Genomic DNA, 21,131 nt, shown 5'->3' with positions numbered 1-21,131 from the left:
CATGCTAACATGCTCATGCAAGTTCAATCCTATTGTCACATTAAAAAGTACAATTTTACACTTGAATGCAATGAAATGCATCTTCTATGGCTCTGTCAGCACTTAAAACTATAATAGAAACAAAAATAAATGCTAACATGCTTATGTTTTGCAGGTTTAATGTTTACCTTGTTCAACATCTTAGTTTAGCAAGTTAGCATGCTAAAATCTGCCTTTTAGCATTTATTGCAAAGTACAACTGAGGCTGTACTGAGACACAGCAGTGCTTTGAGCTAAATGCAGACATTAGCATGCTAATGTGCTCACAGTAACTACGCAAGTTTAAGTTTACTGTTATATACTTTAAAAAGTACAATTTTACATTCAAATACAATGAAATGCATCTGCCATGGATCTGTTAGCTCTTAAAAATGTATAGAGAACAGGAGAAAATACTAACATGCTGATGTTTAGCAGGTTTAATTTATTAATTAATTAATTTAATTTTTTCATGTTCATCATCTGAGCTTAGCAAGCATTTAATAGGAAGTATGCCTACTGAGAGTGTTGGGAATGTCATGAGTTTTGCCAACCTGGTGTCACTTCCAACTCGTCAAATACTGACACTTGTTCAGTGGCCCTTTAGCGGGAATATGAGATGCACCGGGTGGTGGCAACTACTGTTATATTAAATGCGCGAAAGTCAGCATAGGGCTGGCGGGTGGGTGGGGAGGTATATGGGTCAAACAAACTTTGGACTTTCACCCTGGAGACCGCTGTCCACAAGTCAGTTTAGTTATGTAAACAACAATGTTGTGTGCTAGCATGAGTAGCATAGTGTGCTAATGACGTATGTCACGCAACATTACATTACATTTCTAATAAACAAATGAAGGCCTACTTACTTTAAGCCAAACCATGATGCTTTTTCTAAACCTTACTATGTATTTCTGTTACCTAAACTAAAGGAAGTAAACCCAAAATCAAAGCTTTTTACCCCTACTCACTAAGACTATTTTGAAAAGAGACTGTATGCATTTAACATGTGGAAGCTGTACATTTCCTGTGAAAACAGAGGTTTATTTTGAAAGGATGCAATGCATGTAACAAGCGTAAATTGATATACTATCCCTGAGCGTCCGAAACTGAAGCTGGAGGGGTACCTAGAGTGTCATAGTTTGAGGGTCACTGAGCTGTAGGGGTGGGAATCATCAGAGGATTTACAATACGATACTTAAATCATGATACAATATTATTGTGATTTCATATATGTTGAAAAGAATCACTACTTGGAAGTGTGTGACGATAAGATGTTGCCACGCAAAAATATCGCACTATTATGCTGTATTGATTTTTCCCCCCAACCCTGACTGACTGAATTGGCAGTGAGAACGTGATGAAGGCACTATAGACAAAAAGTGAAGGGATTAACAAAGATATTACAATCCCTTTTGAGGGCAACATGAATACATGCACTGAATTTCATGGATATCCATCCAATAGATGTGGAGACATTTCACTCAAAACCACAAATGTCAACCCTCTTGAGAAGCAAGAGGAAATGTCAGAGGATGACCAAAATCATTAGGACTCACTCTTTTGGCACTATTTATATCTGTAACGAATTTCATGGCAATCTATCCAATAGTTATTGAGATATTTCAGCCTGGGCCAAAGTGGTTGGCTGACTGACTGTTGCCATACATAATAAAAAGCAGGCAGGCTCAGCAACACTTCTTCTAAAGGGATAGAGAGTGTAAAAACAATATTAGTGCAGCAGGATGAAAGTAAAAAACATAGCAGAAGGTCAGTCTTTGAAAAATCACAATTGTACTCATTAGACTTTGACATGAAAGTTGAAGCTCACTGGTTTGCTCTGTGCTGTATCTGAAAACAATGCTGTCACTGTCACTGTCACTCCGATCACCCACCCAACTGTCTCTGTCAGTCCCTGTCCTTTAGTGTGCTCTTTTGCTGTCAAACGTGTCCCTGATGTCTATGAGACCAAGATGGTCTCCTGCATTGTGTCGAGTGTCTCATCGTGAATTCAGAAACTCGTCTCAAAGAAGTTGCTAAATACAGAAACGGCAGGAATGGATGCTGGTTCTGAAGCCGAGCTGCACGGCTGTTTGATGTAATTAGCTGCTAACAACAAGCGGGTTGCTGCTTTGATGTCATACTGCCAGCTACTCTCAAGAGAGCAAAATCCACAAAGTACAGTATTCACCTCTGTAAAGTTGTCTGTTTTCTAAAGTGGCTGAGCCTAAGCTGTGGGCTGAGTTCAGTCCTATAAGTCAGTGAAGGCAGAGACGGTTTCATAACGCAGCTGATGTGCTTTCAATCCTGCCCAGTAATTTCACTGTTCAAGAGACGCATATCTTAGCAGCGCATGAAAAATGCAAAATATGTTGGAGGACTCTAATAAGCAGAAAAAAATTGAATCATAATAATACACTTCATTACTCCATTCTCAGGACATAAAATATGCAAGGAGGCACTAATTTGTTATCAGGTTAATTATCTATGTTTCAGAGTTGCTGAGGCGTTCACTTTCCCAGATTAATGAATTATGACTCTTATTTACTCTGGCTGGCTTATTTCTCCAGTGTCAGAGCGAAGCATAGAGCTGCCGCTGGGGTCTGATGGAAGAGGAAAACCCAAACAGGAAATAGTTTAAAAGAGGATACCAAACGGCGCCATGAACTCCAGCTTCTAAAGCATCCTCTATAAAGAAAGAATCATTATGTCAGCTGCACACAGCACACTGGTGAAAACAGACTCCGTCCTTCTGTCATCTGTAAGACACCATTGCAGTGTCTCAACTTCATTTAAAACCTCTAGCAATTTAGAGTGCTAACATTTTGCCATTGTGGAAGACTCTGACCAACTTCATAGGTGAGCCATCTATTGGATGTTGCTTTCAGTGAAACAATGCTTTTTTTAAATGGGTGCAAACACCAGACTGTGGTGGTGATAGGGTCACAATTTTGCAAACTTCTGTATGCCACATTGAAAGCATTAATATATCAGCAAACCACTATTTGTTATTTAAAGATGTAGTGGAGTGTGGGCGCCCTGAGCCGACAAGTCATGTTACCTCTGTGTGTGCTGTCATCAGAACTTCTCTGTGTTTTGTTGTGGTAGACGCTCCGTGCATGTGTGTATCCCACTGGCTAGCTTATTGCCGCCACTTTGCACTGTCCTCAAATGACGGGCACAGCTGATATCGGGCTGGCGTTGTTGCAGAAGCTTAGCACCTACACTCTGGTTCCCCCCAGTTAACACTGTTAGCTCTGTCAGCATTGTTGCTTTTGTTTAGCACTGTTTATGAAGTTAGCATGATTAGCTGCTAGCTCCCAGCTTAGCCACCTCTATGTTGAGAGCTGTGTCTAGACAACTCATATGCTCTGAATTTAGCATAGAGCCCCTTTAGGGAGGTATAATGATTCTCATGGTCACCATCTTGGTTTTGTGGCGTGATATGCAGCCGGTCGCCATTATAGTTTAACAGTACTTTGGGAAAATGCAGCGGGACAAGAACCGAAGATAGGGCGGTGAAAGTCCGAGTAGGGCGGGCGGAACAGGTGATGGATGGCTCAAACAAACACCAACTTTCACCCAGGAGAGCGGTGTTTGTGTCCCATAAGATTATAAAGCCAAACCTTGTTCTTTATTCCTAAGCCTAACCATGTTTTTTGTTGCCTAAACCAACCACGTCCTAAATAAACCAAATGTCAATTCGCAGTGTTGTACTGATGTAGTATATTTATTTTGAAAGAGAGCGGTAAACGGTAAATTTCAATATATATATATATATATATATATATTCAAAATATATTTTGAAAGAAGACAATGCATGTAACAGACAGAACTTGACACGGCGTCCCAGAAACGTCAACAACCAACACACCCAGGGTACCTTGCACGTCGTTTCTGGATGTGGAAGGTCAATGACCAAACGTCAATATGTGACGAGGTCGGAGTGAGAATGTGTTGTTTAATGTATTTGCATTTTAACATTTACTGATTAACACTAAACACAAAGTAATGTTTAGGCTGATGTGATTGGTGTTGTGGGTATTTGGTAATATGAATGTCAGTACCAGATTTCATCTGGTACTGATCTTTACAATAGCAGGGGTGGGATTTGATAAGATGTTATTGTTACAAATGCCGCTATCGATTCTGCCTTTTAGTCCAATTCTTCATTGATTTCTGGTTAATTCTTTTGTGTGGAAAAAAAAGGCCTGCACAGGTTTTCAGCATGGATGCAACTGTTTTATTATCATTATATTATGAACAAAAAAATGTCCCCAGCCCGCCTGTGTGGCGCTAATGCTAATATAACATAGGATATACATACTCCCTGTAGTGGACGTGCTGCTCTGTAGGGGAGCAGTGGCACTTGGACGTCCTGGAATTTAAGCCCATGTTGCATAGAGGGACGTTGAAGCATATTATTGGTGATTACACCCTTGATTGAAATAAACTAAAATTTTGGTACACGAGTTGCCAAATTGACATGGCGGACGAAAGTAAATGCTCTGTTGATGGTAATAAACTTTATATTAATTCACATATTGCATGTCATTTTTTGCTCACATGTAATTTGTAATATGGTATTAGGTTGTAACCATTTGTTGCTGTCCACATAGAGTGACCTAGTTATTTCGTAGCGTTGGTCAGGTTAAGCAATAATTCAGTCATTTGAGGGGATGAACTAGTGCAGCAACAAGTCTGGGACAAAATATTCATGTTTTACCACACTTAACAACATGAATTGTCACTGGGACGTTAACCGCTCTGAGCATTAAAATACAACACATATTCATCCATGTTTTATTTCACAGTGAGACCTGAAAGCTCATTAACATGCCAAAGTCAGAAGAATGACCTATGAACTGGAGGAATGGGCCCATCCCAGCAGCATGTAAATGCAGCATAATATTGGTAATGTTGTTTGTTGTAGGCTACAAAATCCTGCAAGATTGCACCGCTTCCTGACAGTGACAGTGGAAGTGTTATCATATACAAGTGTTATTCAAATATGTTCTGATTATTTCCTGGTAGAAAATGAATGCCAGCTAATGCATAATTAATGCCGCACAGGCCAAGGTGCATCATTACCTGCCCCAGGCTTTTTATTTTATAGATGTTGTCTTGAATTTGGCTTCTGCTTGATGTTGACAGTTTTTACTGTTAAGGGGGAAAAGAAGGCAATTTGGGAACCTTTTTAAGTATTATTAACTTTAATCATCTGAGCTCTGAGAGTACCTTCATAGGAACAATCCTGCTGAATCTAAGACCAAAGGTGAAGGTTTTTTTTTATATTTAAAGACCTAAAACTACCCTGTGTTATTTGTATTTTTCATCCATTTAAACCTCTCATTCAAATATTTTCTGATTGTGTGTGAGATGTAACCCTAAAAAACAGCATGGGTATTAAAATTGCAGTGAGTTTTATTCCTTTTGAGACATTTTGTCCCACGTCTTTTTCATGGTAAAACCATGCTGTGCAGTAACAGTGAGTCATGCTGGCTTACCATTCACGTTGCCCAGGTGGAAGTATCCATCGACCAGCGAGGCTCCATTGTTGAAGTGTTGGGTCATGTGATCCAGCCAGTTGGCCTCCACACCTTTGACCCCCTCATCACAGTTTTGAACTCGCAGTGGCACCTTGACAGTGTAGTACTTCACTTGTCCCTCTCGGACTGGCGGGTGGTTGTACAAAGCGAGCAGTTCAACCCCTGTAGAGACACAGCAGAAAACAAACCCCCCACCATTGATTTAACTCAGTATGGGTTGTGACAATACAGATGTAGCTCCTGTGGAAGTCCCACGTTTTACTGCATGATTATTGAACTACTGCTGTACATTGGCCACAATCCAAAGTGCAATTTGGCACTGTCTGTAGGAGCACTTTCTCTCTTCAGCTGCCAGAAGTTATAAGAAATGGCTCGGTAAACGGTTGGCTGAGAGACAGCAGAGCTCTGGTTTGAAATACAAAACTTTTGTTGCAAAGCAAACAACTATCTGCAGTATTAATTTATAAACCGGTCTTGATTTGGGAGAACTCACTTTCCTGTGACTTCACGACACTAACAACACAACCACACTGTGAGCTACGTGATAATAACCAATTGGAAGGACATTTATTTCCTATGAGATAAGCAAACAAGGAAACTCAGCCAACGTGAGGAGAGTCAAAAAGCTTACTTGGCCAAGAAAAGTTGGCCACAGTGTTCCTGGTTGTCAGTAGCGAATAACAGTTTGTGTGCTTTCTTGTTTTTCAACCAGTTTTTCTTGTCCTGTGAAAAATGTGTCACTGTAGGAGATAAAATTTCTCCCAAAAAGATGGATGATATTAAAAAACAGCTCAGTAAAAAGGATGGTTTGCATGTGTCCTTGGATGCAGATGCGAAAGCTGAGCTCCAGAAATTGGTCACAGAAAAATAGGACAGCATTGACATGATAATTAGTACACCAAAATTGGACACTTCTGGCAAAAATACAAAAAAATACCCAAGACCCTCCAACAGATATGACCCTGACCTGTCAGTTGTCTTAATATGTAGTTTAATTATGATTATTTTCCCGCATTAGCAACCTTTGTCTCATAATGTCAAGATGATCTTTTCAGTCTTGATGTTTCCTATATGTAATGGTTATACAGTACATATCTGATTATGTACTTACGTGAAGCTTTTTATATGGGGTTGAACATTGGTATCGGCCGATATTCGCCTTCTTGATTGCCAGCGGCCTATCAGCAAATAATATCCAGTCACCAATGGCAGGCGCCAATGTTTTTCTACTGTGTCACGTCAATTTTGCGCAGACTAACAAAGCAGGGATCAAGAGTTACAGCATCCTGTTGCCTGTGGGAGAATACAAAAAGTGTTTGGGATGAACGGACATCTTCCTTGGGACGTTGTTGGGACGAAAAGAAGCTGTAAACTCACTACTGACGCATCAGGGAACGAGCTATATTTTTCCACCCAGATAAATCTACATGGTGAACAACAAATTCATATTGTAATCGGCAGGAAGAGAGATGGATAATGTTATCTGTTAACAACCAGTGCCTGGAACTAACAGCTAATGGAGGCTGCATGGAGTTACACTATGATACGTTCAGGCTCTATTCAGTAAAAATGACTATTGGGCAAAGGTAAATTAGAACGTTATCATGATGTGTTCAAATCTTGTTAATGTTTTCAATGTAGTTTTTGGTGAGAAACTTGAATAAATACAGTTGTTTGATTAGGAAATGTGCTGATGTCTTCATGGCCATATAATATCAATATTAGAGAGGGAATTGCCTTTACTCCCCACATCTTTTCTAGCTCCTTTTTCAGCCCGTGGTATTTTTCAGGCTTCTCGTGTTCCTTCTTCTAATTTAAAGATGTGGGTGCTGCACCCTGCAGCTTTTTACTTTAACTTCTGGAGTCAAATTTGTATGCAAGATACTATGATACAAACTTCAACATCATTATCATATTCTGAACAAAAGTTCCACCTGGCAGGTGCAAAATAGACGAGAAATGAAAAAGTAATACAAGATGAGATTTGTGTTGCCCCAAGCTGGACTCACAAATACGCTTAAAATCTTTTCCAAGGCTGCTGCCTCTTTTTTTCACTTGGTTCTTTTTCAACAACAAACGTGAAGTGAATCAAAAGCAATTTGATCATATTCATGCTACAAGTCATCCTCATATTCCTTTTAATGTTTTCCAGAAGTGATGTTACTCTGCTGATGCAGAACTTAAAAGGGACCGTTTCATTGTAACTGAGTTAATTCATAGTATAACCTTGAATAATGCATTAAAAGCTCTCCAGCTAGCTGTTGTTTACATCAAGCAGAAATATACATAATGCAGTGGGCCTCAGGAGAGAGAAACGGGCTTGGAAATTTGCCCACAGTACGTATGTCCCTGCTCCTCGCTCATATCATACTAAATCAAAGTGGAAAGAGTTTTATTTGTTGTGATGTGTGTGAGTGAAATATTTGCTCTGCTTAGCTTTGGAAAAAACACAAAACGTGAGATGTGAGTTGGGTTCAAATCGGGCAGAGAGCAATTCAGATCCAGTCTGGTAACATTTTCCCCTTTCTTTCGAATGCAAATGTCGGACTGTCATTCCACAAGTGAACCAGATGGATGAGCAGAATGTGTGGCGCTGCCACCCACCCGTCCACACACACTCTTTGACGTGGGGTGTTGGTGGTAGGGGGGAGTCATGGCTCAGTTGCTTTGGTTCTTCGTCCATCCATCCGTCCGGCAGACACCCAGGAAGAATGAATCATTTATAACCATTTCTTGTCTGGCTCGTCTGACTGATGTGACAGCTGGCTACCAAATTCCCTAAATCTTGTCATTTGTCACTCTTGAGAAAAGTCGAATCACAGCAGAATATTCACACACCCTCCCCTCGTCCCTCCCTATGTTACCCATGTTACAACGTGGACAATATGGCAAACAAATCTTGGACGACACACAACAACCAAATGACTTCCCATTCAACGTGCCCCCCACTTGCCAAAACGCCACATTTTTTTCTCACTGCAAATGATTCTGTAGCGATCTGTATCATATAAACTGGTTTACAGTTTATGTGCACAAGCCTGAGATGATTTATCACTGCGGTTTGTCCCATGAATCCTCTCAGTGTCTCAGTGAGCTTCAGGCAGGTCATGAAGAAGACGGCTTTTGAAAAATTGTGTCATGTATACTAACGGATTTAGAAACGCAGTAAAGCTTTGGGTCACAGCTCTTATATGCTGTAATCACAGTGAAATTAGATAAGTAAAGCATATTCTACACAGATGACTCCATTGCTACTGATGGGATTGTTATGGACAGAGGTCAGATTTGTTCCATTTATAACAGCTTGACATAAAATAACAGCCACTAGCAAGAAACATGCTGCTCTGCCTCTGTTTTTCTCACAAAATTAGATGTTTTCTGTGTAATAGCTGAGAGTTTTCCATGCATTATATTTCATTACAGTCTAATTACGCTGTGATTATGGCACCAGGGTGACTGTAATTCAGATAGAGGGGTAGGTAGCTCATTTTCTAACCTTTATATGCTCAGGAAAGACTTTCTGGGTCTGTAAACATCTTTTCAGCAGTGCTCTGTTCACAGGAGATACTGTATACTGGAACATCAGAGGGATTAAGTGCCATGCCTAAGGGAAACTTCAGCAGGGCAGAACAGGACGGGGAGGGGAGTACCAGAAGCTATGAGGACTATCTTAGGGTATTTATATGTCAGTATAAAAAATCTGTCTTGCTGATATCCATCACTCTGGACTGCAGGATAGTAGTAAGTCAAACTGGAGCCGTGCTTTTATCTGGCATTCTTGAGTATTTCAGAAATCATTTTGATAGAAATCTGTAGAGCTGCCCTCTAAACAGCCATGATTCATGTAATCAGTGGAGAAGTGCCTGAGTCGACTCGCATTTTGTCAGTCAAATCACTGTCAGAGCCTATTTTTCTTTGTGGCTTTTTTTTTTTAGCTGCATTATTTCCCATAAATCCTGATTCAGGTACATTCCTATGAACGTGACTCTCTATATGCAGACTTTTTGCAGCTGAAACGCAAGTCAACATTCAAATCATTGGGATTTTACTTGTGACTGACTTGTTACTTGGGTTGCAGCCGTATGAGATCTTCACGGTACAATTAGCGTCTGAGAAAATATTGTGGTTTCACAGTATCACGGTATTACAGAATTTATATTATTATCAGTCAGATTGACCCTCGTTCGTAAGTGCTGTATCGTAGGCAACTGGACTTAAAGACGTTTCGCCTCTCATCCAAGAAGCTTCTTCAGTTCTAAATGACTGGTACGGAGTTGCAAGCTATAAACCCCTTGCAGAGTTGTAGGGATCACGTGAGCTCTTAGTTTCAGAGTCATTAAGGGATGGTGACCAGGTGGGTCAACGACTCACATTGTGACCTTAACGACTCTGAAACTAAGAGCTCAGGTGACCCCTGTGACTCTGCAAGGGTTCCCACCCACACAGTGTTTCTTGGATGAGAGGCGAAACGTCTTCAAGAAGCACAAGCAAGTCCAGTTGCCTACGATATTATTCAAGGTCATACTTTGGTTTGGCCATGTCGTTGAGCTAGTTTGCTGTCTCTGTCAAGTAGCTGTCCGTTAGTCACTCACTCTAGGGCGCTTTGAAATAAAAGCTTTGTGCCAGAAATTCACTGAACTTCAAAATAAAGTCTACAAACTTGACACGTTTTCAAGTCACTTGCGGTCCACCCAGAATGGACCCACGACCAACTTGTTGGGAACCACTGTCATAGATAACCAAATGTACACATTACAACCATCAACTCTTACATCATGGTATACCTTGAAACTGGTATATTGCTGCAACCCTACTTGTTACATTGCTGCAATGTATCATAGAGTAAAACAAGAATTGCTGCCTTGTGATTCTATGCCTCCGCAAACCAGTCAAGCTGCATTTATACCCCTGTCTGTCCAGACTCGAATGATGTAGCCATGACAGAAGACAATGCTTCAAATATAGATGCAAAGGAGCTACATATTCTAAAATGTCGATACTTCACACACATCCTTCCCCCCAGCAGCACAGAAGATCTATACAATCAGCACAGTTTCAAGATGGACACCCAAGACTAGTGTCACCAATTCAGTATCTGACCAAATGTCTCCCCTTCTGTTCCTGAGATATGACAGTGATCTCTGACCACCAAAATCCAATCAATTCCTCGTTGAGTCTCAGTGGATATTTGTGTCAAATTTGAATAAATTCCCTCAAGGCCTTTTTGAGGCATTGTGTTCACAAGAATGGGACGGACATCATAATGCTTCTGGCTACGGCTATTGCTGGTGCAGACGCATAAAAACCCTCAAGACTAATCAGGTTTACATCCAAATGAAGCACAGGTTTTAACCAAATTTTCAGAAAACAAGCAAAACAAAATTGAATTTATGCACTTTTCCATGTACTACTGTTATGCCCATACTGGGATTTGTTTCATCAAATAAGTAGTAGTTCATGCTGCTTCTCCAGACAGGTACCACTGCAGAAAAAGAGCGCCAGTAAAACCTCAAACACAGGAAACCAATGGACGTAAGATAATGGAGAGCTCACCGAACCATGGAAACAGAGAGTTTTGAACAACTAGTATTTCAGCTCTGTGCTCTGGGAAGAGTTCTGGTAATACCCCTGTGTGCATGAGTGTGTTAAAAGCCACCCAGAGATGTTGGAGAGAGCTTTCAGTCGCCCATGCAGTGACGTCATCATTCAGTCCCCGAATGACTTTCCATTGCACTTTTGCGATATTTTCAGATTTTTTTTCAAATTTTTGGCATTTCCACTCAGGTTTTTTATGCACAAATTTAAACTGCATAAAAAAGGTGGATGGAAACACACCTGCTTTTCTATTTTCTCGCTGAAAGTTGCTTTGCAAATGTCAAAGTAGCTGAGCTTTGAAAGGTAGAGCTGCATCATGTTTTATTGCAAATGGGAGCCGGTGGTTGTTGTCACTTTGATTTGCAGTCTGGGATGTGTTTGGGATGAAAAACCGTCTGCTAGTAAGAGATTGCTTTTGTAGATTAATTTACACAACAACATTGGTGGATCAGAATTCCTAATATTATATAGAAATGGCACGATTACAGTGACAGATGATAAACAGATTGCGTTCCTCAGTCATCACTGTCTCCCTGTGTAAATTCACCAGCCAGGACTCAAATCAATGATCCACCAGTTACATGTTCACCATGACTATTACAAGCTTGAGATGCTGCAAAAATAACTTCCTGTGAGAAAATCAGTCCAAACTGCAGAAGAACAGATAATTTATTGATAGGAAGAACATGAGGTTAAGGTTCTTTGATCTTTAACAAACTCCATCCGTAACCATCATAAGTCTGTAAAACAACTCTCTTGCCAACCTCACCACCCCCCCGTCCCCTTGCGCTACAGTGGCCTGTAATTGACACGAGCAACATTACTGTATTATAGCAACAGAGCAGAGATCTGCTGGAGAGGTGGTACAGTGGTAATAATACTGCTGTGTCATTTTCTTTTTGGCCGTGTTGCAACAATAAGATTTTAGAGCCAGACACTCATCAATAGCTTTATTAATGTTTCAGAGAATTACTATGGCCATTTTTGTACTATAGGGCAGTAAAACCTTACCTAATGCACCAATAATTTGATATTTATAGCTATACTTGTATATCACCCTCATACAGACACACCACAGAGTATGACTAAGCCCTTTGAACCTAATCTCTCGAATTCATTACATCAACAGACGGTCGCTAAGCCATTCAGAATAAAGTCTGTGCAGCTAACCTGGCTCCTGTTGTCGCCGGCAGTCCGGCTAACAAGAAAATGAGCGCATGAGTGTTGTTAGGACATTGAAAGCGTGTTGCTTCAAAGGCTTATCTGATGGCAGCCCAGCTGTCCAAATGACGAGGTCGGCACTCAGCAACCCTGCAAGTGATCTTAGCAGCGTGGCTTTCCAGCATGACATGTCATCATCTCAATGTCTGTTTCTATAATCTGAGAAGCTGGACACTGATCCCATCAGAGCAGAGCTAACACTGATCTCAAGGATAAAACCAAGCAGCTGAAAAGACTCCCTCTGGACACTAAGATGCTGATGATTTCTGACTGATACTCCTCAGGATTACACCTATGATAAAACTCTTAATTTAAGCTCCTTATTTCATATTACACCATTTGTTGTAAGCATTCCCGGCTTTGATAAACTCATTTCATAACATGAAGCTCGATCAATGCATTTTAGCATCAGAGGAATAGATATTTCAGGCAATTAAACACTTGCTCGTTAAATGCTGACTGTGCAATAAAATCTTTTTGGCTGGACCACCTCGAGACCAGCCCTTTAGGCGCAAATGTATGAGTGAGTGAGTGAGTGAGTGAGTGAGGGATAAAGTTAAGTGTTAATGTTTCTCCAATGGCTATTGATGTTTCGAAATAAACAGGCATCGACCAGGCCCCCAGGAAGTGCGCTGGGATTTTAAGCCAATTTCTATTGTGGCCAAACTCCTGAGTCTGTCACGTGATGCCACTGGGCCCAAAAAGTCTTTTTCCCATAGAATTACATTGGGGAAGAGACAGTGGATACCTTTTTTGAGCGCCACAGTCCCTGCGAAGTTACTCATTTCACTATCAGGATTTCATCCATTCAGGTCGATTACATTTGTAAAGTCTAGAAGAGCTGCAAGATTAAATAGTTTTATCCCCATTCAAGTTAGTGGAGCGCTAAACTGGAAGTAGCCGGCTCGGCCAGTGGAATTCTCTAGTCAGCTTGCTCTGGGGAATTTTATACCATAATAATAAAGCTTTTTGGGCTTCATGCACCACTGAGCAACTTTTATCAGAATGAATCGGGTCCCGCCTTCAAAGCTGTATCCAGGTCTCTTAATACATCCATGGAGCTGGCCCGTATTCTTCATTTTCTGTAACCAGCGTAGCATAAAAGCATGGTGTAATTAGGAAGACAGCTAGCTAACTAACTAGCTGCTACATGAGTAAAATCTGACAATTTAATGCTTCATCCACACAATCTTGTCATAGCGGAGGAAAGCACATTGCTATCTTCAGATGAGGAGATGAGCTTTTTCTGTAACCATTGCAACATTAGCATAAAAAGCGTGGTGGAATTAGCAAGCTAGCTAGCTAACTAACTAGCCAGCTGGACAGAGGAAAAAGAGAATCATCTCATCAGTTTGTTTGAGGACAGCCGTGTGGGTCTGTATCACACACAAGCCTTAAAATCTATGAATAATGTTATTGAATATAATGTGTAACAATGTCGGAACGGGTGCTGCCTCTGTAATGAGGTGAAAGTGTAACTAAAGCCTGATTTATGGTCCTGCGTTAAATCAACGAAGTACCTACGTCGTAGGGTACGTGGCTACGCCGGAGGCTCGCCGTAGCCCCCGGCGTAGCCTGATGTGCACCTCCCAAAAAATGTAACTACACGTCGAGGCGACGCAGACCCAGCGCAGACCGAGAGGGCTGTGATTGGTTTGCTTGATAGCAACGCATTTCCAGTTCTGTATTTCCAGATTGCACCATCCCCGCCATCTTTAAACATCTACTGTTGCGATGTAGATGTTGCAGTATTAACATACTTTCTTCGACATCCAACAACTCCAACTCCAGCAAGATTCTCTCTCTCTCAGTCACCATTGTTCACTGTGACCAGAAAAGCCGGAAGCTAAACAAATAATCAACTAGAGATGACGATAACCATTCAGGAAAGGAACGCAGCCCCCTACTGCTCTGGCAGTGAATTGCACCGTGACGAAATGGAGTGACGGAGAAGTTCGAAGGGTTCACAATGGCGTCACGGCAATGACGTAGGTACGTCGTAGGTACGCCGCAGGACCATAAATCAGGCTTAAGACGTCCAAAAGGGTGCCACCACCCTAGTAACAACCCCTAACTAGAAGACGACCAATTAATTGGTCTGGCTGATTGATCGCTGCCCATAGGAAATTTTACAAACTGTGGTTATCTGCGGAACCTGGCTCCCATGGTGGCCAGTGGCTGCACAACCTTTACCATTCGTGTGTGGGGACCTATGTCAGCGACCGGAGCTGAAGAGCGAAGGGTTATGTTAAATGATCAGTGGGTACAGCTCCAGAGAAGGCAGCTACCTTCTGCTGTGTGAGCGTCTGTGTGAATCTACATGAATTTTTGGGCTGGATGACAACAGTGGGGCAGAGTCAGTGACTGAGTGAATGCTGCCTCTTCCTCTTTCAAATTAAAACCCCTTTACTGTTGCATGCACTGTCCAGCCATATGCTAGGTTTTGACCTTGTTTTGTTTTCTATTTTTTTGGGTGAGCTCCTTCAGTTTCACAATGTTCCCTGCACACCTCGCTATCCCAACACTCCTATAAAATATATTCATACATTCATTCATTCATACTGTATACTGCTGATTTTAACTGTGGGTAATGTTTTGCAAATACATGAACGGTGACACTGTTGTAGTGCACAGACGCTGGGAAGAGGCTAGAGAAGAGGTAAAATACGTAAAAATATAAATGTCTCCGAAATATGTTTGTAAAAAATAACCCAGGTGGTATTTAATTCCCTACAAAACGTTTTAGCTCATGCAAATTACTGTATCTAAAAGTAATTTTTAGCATGCAGGGCTGTCTTATCCAGACTTAATTGTACAGCTGTCACTACCATGTTATGCCTTCCATTTGTCTTACTACCAGAATCTCTTTCCTTCAAACCATCCAAGCATTCGAGTCTCCAAACTGATGGACTCAGTTTCTATCCAGAGCTCCAGTCTCAGAGACGGGGATCATCTTTCGATCGTAAGCCCCAGACTTTCGCCAGCTCCACTGCCAACACTTGCACAGCGTTCACCTCGAGATCTGAGGATTAGCGAGGACAAGCAGGCAGTAGCCGAGACTCTTGGGCCTCTTCGGCAGACTGGGCATTAGTAGAGAGGGACATGGGAGTTTGGCAGGCTCCACTACCACCCCGGCTGGCCGCTACACCAGCGCTGCTGGCGTTGTCGCAGGGATTCAGGGGTATGGAGGTGGGGGTAGAGAGAGAGAGCTGTGAAGCTGAGGGAGGTAGAGGACGAGGCAGTGGGGGATTATCTCACTGCAAAATGCACTGTAGGGAAGCCCAGATGGACCAGTGGGCTGTGGTCTGCTGTGATGCCAAGTGTGTCTTACTGCACACATATACACAAAGGCACAAACAAAAGCACAAAGTATGCGCACGCCAAAGAATGCATTCATTTATTATGCAACACCCAGTATTAGGTGCTGTGAACCTAATCGCTTTGTATGCTGTACATATAAATATACAGTATATACACAAGCACACACACGTTAACACTCCCACTGGGATGTGTGTCCAATGCACAGTTTGCACATTGCACAGACAAATAGGTTTGGTGAGAGGCGGAGAGACCGTAGGAGGGGGGGTGATAGTGGTGGGTGTCTCCATCTGTCAATCTGAAATGCTCAAATAAAGCAGAAACTATAAATGTCTGTGCTAATTTCAACAGCGCTCCCACAGAAGAAGGGGGCTACAATCATGAATAACTCTGAGAGGTGTAGCCACGTACGCCTCACTTTCTGGAAAGACAGAGACGCGAGCCATGAAATGTGCAGTTTCCGACAAACCCGACAAAACTGTTGTGGTGAATTTCACAGACTTAGCGTCATCGGCTAAGTGTGAGTGTGAATTTGTATGCACCACAGCTATAAGACGATTCCCTTTGTGTAACGGATAGAGAGGATTATATCCCAAGGCAGCACATTGTTGTGTAACATTGAGGCAATAGCAAGAAATGACACCTCCGCAGTTGCCAAGTGTTTCAAGAGGGATCTGCGGCGCCATGCTGTTCTTTAGTTAAACAGCCAAAAGGTACGCCTTCAAATGAAACCACAACACAAATTTACACAGACATTTAGAAAGATATTGGCTCAAGATTAGAAGCTGCCAGTTTGAATATCTGCGAGACAAGAAGCTAGAGTGAACAGTGGATGCCCCTGAGTGCAGGATTTAACCCTCGGCTGCTCCAACTGCTCTGGGACCAGTTAGCTTTGGGAGCTATCAGGTGTGAATGTGTTTAAACATAAAAAAAAAAAACTGTAGAGCTGATAAATGCTAAGACAATATTCATCTGATGTCCATAAATGATGCAGAAACCAGTCTCATCAACACTGGGCCTTTCACAGTTTGAAGTTTTGACCTTTAATTATCTTAATTATCATCCCTCATTAGGCCTTTCTGTGTAATTTGTAAGGATAGCTGTGTGGCAGGCCTTGTGTCATTTGGACCAAAGAGTCTTGTCAAGTTTTAAAGCTTTGTAAAGATTTTAAATTTTGACATTTAATTATGGGGCCCCCGTTGGGCCAATTAGTGCAATTTTCTTTAAAGGGTCTGTTCATTCAAATAACAAACAGCATTTACTTACTCACCTCCAGTGATATTTAGCCACACTTTGAGATTGCTACCTCTGAGGTTTCTGCCTCCGCCAAATGCCAGGAAATAGAATTTTGTTTGTGGTGCTCCCTAAAAAAATTACATTTTATAAAAAATTGTAAAAACCAAATTGAAATTGGGTTTTGCATGGGGGGAAAATGAGAAAGGAAGGCTTTAAATTGTTGCTGTCATGGTGCTGAATTTGTTCAGGAAACGAGAAAAACTGCAATCTCTGCTACTTGTATGTGTTGATATTTTCATGACTATGAATGTTTTTAGCCTCTTATCAATCACATGACTATTATGATGCACAAAATCCAGATGGGGTGCAGGAGGTACGGCTGCACCATGATGGCCAAAATGACAACACAATCATTTTGATCAATATTGAGATCCCAGTTTGCATCAATATAAAACTAAAAATAAGATTCTTCTTCCCCTGATAATGGTGCATCTCCTAAGGACATGTATCAGCAGCTGTTTTATTATTAATACTTTTTTATTAATAGCATTAACGGTACTTTTATGCACTGCAGTGTCACTGTCATGGATGTCTGAGTTGATGCTTGACTAGGACAGGGATTAAGCGGGATGACGTCAGTGATGCCTTTTGGCCTTCGTGCAATTATCACAGTGCAGGTTGTAGAGGTTTTTTTTTTAACAAGTTAGCTGTGTTGCTTTGTGGTGCAGATGCAAGTATCATGCACATGTGATTTTGTTCTCTTCTAACTTCGAAATACTTCCAAACAACGGACTTTTTCATTCAGGAAAGTGTTTCACAGGCTGTTGCTGCAGGGTGCACACAGCAGCATGACATCTCTTCAAAAGCGGAGGCTGGCTGTTAGTTTAGAAGGTGCTCGATTTGATATGCAGCGAGCATGCATTTTAAATGTCCATATTGCAGTCGATCACGTTCATTTAATTGCGGGAAGCCCAAATCGTGATTGTGATCAATAGTCAATGTGCAGCCCTGGCAGGAAGTGATAAATCCATACGCTTATGAGTGAATTCTAAATAGAGGAGCTTGACTACATAAAAGATTTTTATGAATCTGCAGGCAGTGGGTATTAACAGAAAATTGAAACTCATGTTGGATGTGATTCATACCAAGCAAAGGAGGGATCTGTCCATTGGTCCCACATCCCATTGTTCCGACCATATTAAACCCACTGTTCCGAAATCATCATGATGCCCTGTGGTTAAGGTCTGGTTAGGTTTAGGCACAAACCTAACCAGGTGTGATCATGGTGTGTTGTGTCTCATCAAGTATGTTAATTTTATTCATGTTCATGTTTAGAGCTTCATGTTATATGTCATGCCTTAGTTTAGTTTCATGTTTAGTCCTCAGTTGTCATGAGCACTTTATGTTAAGTTAAAGTCACTCATGTCTAGTCTCGTCATGCACTTCCTGTTTTATTTTGTACTCACCTTTTCCCTGTCGTTTCAGACCGTGACTTCCTCCCTTTGTGTGAATTTCCCGCCATTGTGATTGTCTACCCTGCCCCTGATTGGTTTCACCTGTTTTCCCCTACCTCATGTATAAATAGTCCTTGTCTCCTTTTGTCTTGTTGCCAGTTTGTCTTGTTCAGTCTGTGTGATAGTCTTGTTAGACGTCCCAGCCAGGTTTTTAAGTTGTCAGGTTTGATTTAAGTTTTGTTTTTTAAGTTTTTTTTTGATCCTCCAAGTGAGCTTGTGTGGGTTAAAATGAAAAAGAAAGTGGCAAACACATAAGCCGTGAGCCTGCTTCGCCTCAAGCCTTTCCCAGCTGACTCAGAGCCGGTCGCAACGCACCATCAAGGCAGAAATACGCCCGCCGGGAGCCGTTCAGCACCGCGGAGAGCTCCTCACACAACCCGGACCCCAGAGTTAATAACAGGAGGTTATGGTGTTTCATTCTCTCCTCTCTATGACACTTGTATCTCGACCAGTAGCCTACTTTTGTTGCGTTTGCTGATCCTCTATGGTACACAAATAGAGTATGGCCTGATATAATCACATATCGGAACAACGGGATGTCGGACCAATGACATGGACCCACAAAGGAAAGTGATTTTTTCCCCAAACTTGACTGGTTTGCATGATCTTTGTTACAAATTACCTCGTCCTCCAGACTTCCTAATGTCAGTAACTACTAACAGCAAGCCAATGACAGCATACAAGAGTCTAGCGCAGTAGTTCCCAACTGGTCCAGCCATGAGGTCCAGAATTGTCTTTAGTCATTAGTTCAAGGTCCACACAGTTTAAAATACTCAGCGTCATACTTGTGTTGCCTTTTTTTTTTGGCTGGGTGAGTAAATGTGCTAACTGTCTTTTATATTCAGCTCTGTGCATCTATCACCGCTGTCAGGCTAACATTGCTAGCTAACGTTAGGTAACTTTAGCTACTGTTTTTTATCTGCCTGGTCAGCTGTTCCCAAAGGTTTGGTGAAACACTGCTATATATCTGGGTCGTAGTTAAAAACACAGAGAAGTTCTCAGAGCATATTGTAATTGCATTCAACTCACTTCAGGACAGTTTTCGATCCACATCTGCTGCTGTTTCTGAGTCTTTTTTTTTTTTTACCTGTTCCCTTTACGTCCTACTATTTTTGGGACTTAAAGTAGGCCTTGTTTTTTGCCAATTCGATCGATTGGTTCAGCCATAAACAGAGCAAATCATAAGCATTTGTGCAGCGTTGGTAATCTCTGCCTCCAGTTGCCTGCCTTCCATCTGGACAACGCACGGAGGTATGATGTCATATGCAAAGAAGCTATTTGTTGTTTATTCAGTATGACTGCAGCTCATGGAATGTTTCCATGTCTGTCATTACCCAGAATTCATCCAATAAAAACCACCAAAACATTAGCCAGCAATTACCTGGTTACGTCATTCACCTTTGTCTCCCCTCTCTCCCCCAGATTCATTCATATTTCACAGCATGTAGGAGCTGGACGTCCTAATTTACATGTTTTTTTGCTTAACACATCATTTTCTTTTTAGTTTGAATTTATGATGGCAACCATAGAGACCACTCACCGTCGCCCCTCCGCAGGCGGTATCTGGGCCTCTCCTTTGTGTCTCTGCCACTGTCTTTGTTGTTTTTGTGACACGACGACTCCTCCTCCGTCAGCTCCTCCGTCAGCTCCTCACTGTGCTCCAGATCTCCCTCTTGTACTGGAGACGCCACAGGCGAGACCTCACCTTGGCTGCCCTCCACTCCGCTCCCTGAATGGTTCCCAGTGTTCTCACTTTGATTCTTCTCCCCGCTCGACGCTCCTTCTCCGGCCTCCTCATTCCCGTCTTTGTCCACTGCGTCAGAGGGGGCTCCAGGTTCTGCATGGTTTCTGGGGCTTGAGGGGTTCAAGGGGCTGCAGCTGCCCAGGGAACCGAGCACAGAGCTGGGGCTGGAGTGCAGAGAAAGGGAGGGGGTGTCTGGTTCTCGGATCCTGGTGCATGGGGCCCCGTAGGGTTCCTGGACAAATCCAACGAACATCACCCCCTGGTCAGCGGCATCCTGGATCTGCTGTTAAGAGCATGAACAAAAGAAAAGTTATGCTATTGCTGATTTGTATTTGATTAGAGCTGAAAAAGATTAGTCGATTGACAGAACATTAATTGGCAACTATCTTGGCAATCTATTAATCATTTCAGTCATTTTTGAGCAAACATTCTCTGATTTCGGCCTCTCAGATGTGAGAATTTGCTGCTTTTCTTTGCCAAATATGATAGTAAATTGATCATTTGTGGGTTTGGACAAAACAAGCTATTTGAAGAAGTCGCCTAGTGCTCTGAGGAATTGTGATGAGTATTTTTTCATTATTTTTGGTCCATTTTTTTAGACTAAAGGTAGGCAGTTTTATTTTGGCAATACTGGGCAGAAATCATTGAATAAACTTTGAGCATTTTGTTATTCAAGTGGTCTTAGAGATTACTAGACATGTGCACCTCCTCTTGGCTCTTTTTTCAGGCTTTAGAAAATGTAGGCTGTAATGCGAGACTTCTGGCCAATCACAGGTCATTTCAGAGAGTTGGCGTTCCTGTGAGCTGTTCTACAAATGCAGATGTGTGTGCATGTTGTTTTGGTGAAAGCCTGATTCAGTGGCGGAAAATAATGCAGAAAATGTTACTATTCCAGCATTGGCACCAACTGCCTACACTGCAAAACAACCTCAAAAAAGG

General features: G+C 41.8%; 1 protein-coding gene across 2 annotated transcripts in view; it reads right to left on the bottom strand.

Annotated features, from left to right (window-relative positions):
* The window catches only part of rftn1b (raftlin, lipid raft linker 1b), a 170,019-nt gene that overhangs the window by 46,371 nt on the left and 102,517 nt on the right, over positions 1-21,131 (bottom strand). Inside the window, exons 5-6 of one of the 2 annotated variants that reach the window (XM_033640549.2) lie at positions 19,989-20,475; positions 5,523-5,726 (exon numbers count right to left, since the gene is read on the bottom strand). In XM_033640549.2, the coding sequence (XP_033496440.1) occupies positions 5,523-5,726; positions 19,989-20,475 (691 nt within the window). The remainder of the gene's footprint in view (positions 1-5,522; positions 5,727-19,988; positions 20,476-21,131) is intronic. The other variant, XM_033640550.2, reaches the window with a different exon arrangement.

Source organism: Epinephelus lanceolatus, chromosome 10 (genome assembly GCF_041903045.1).
Source record: "Epinephelus lanceolatus isolate andai-2023 chromosome 10, ASM4190304v1, whole genome shotgun sequence".
Taxonomy (NCBI): domain Eukaryota; kingdom Metazoa; phylum Chordata; class Actinopteri; order Perciformes; family Serranidae; genus Epinephelus; species Epinephelus lanceolatus.
The sequence above is the reverse complement of the archived record's forward strand: the minus strand, read 5'-3'. Positions and strand labels throughout refer to the sequence as shown.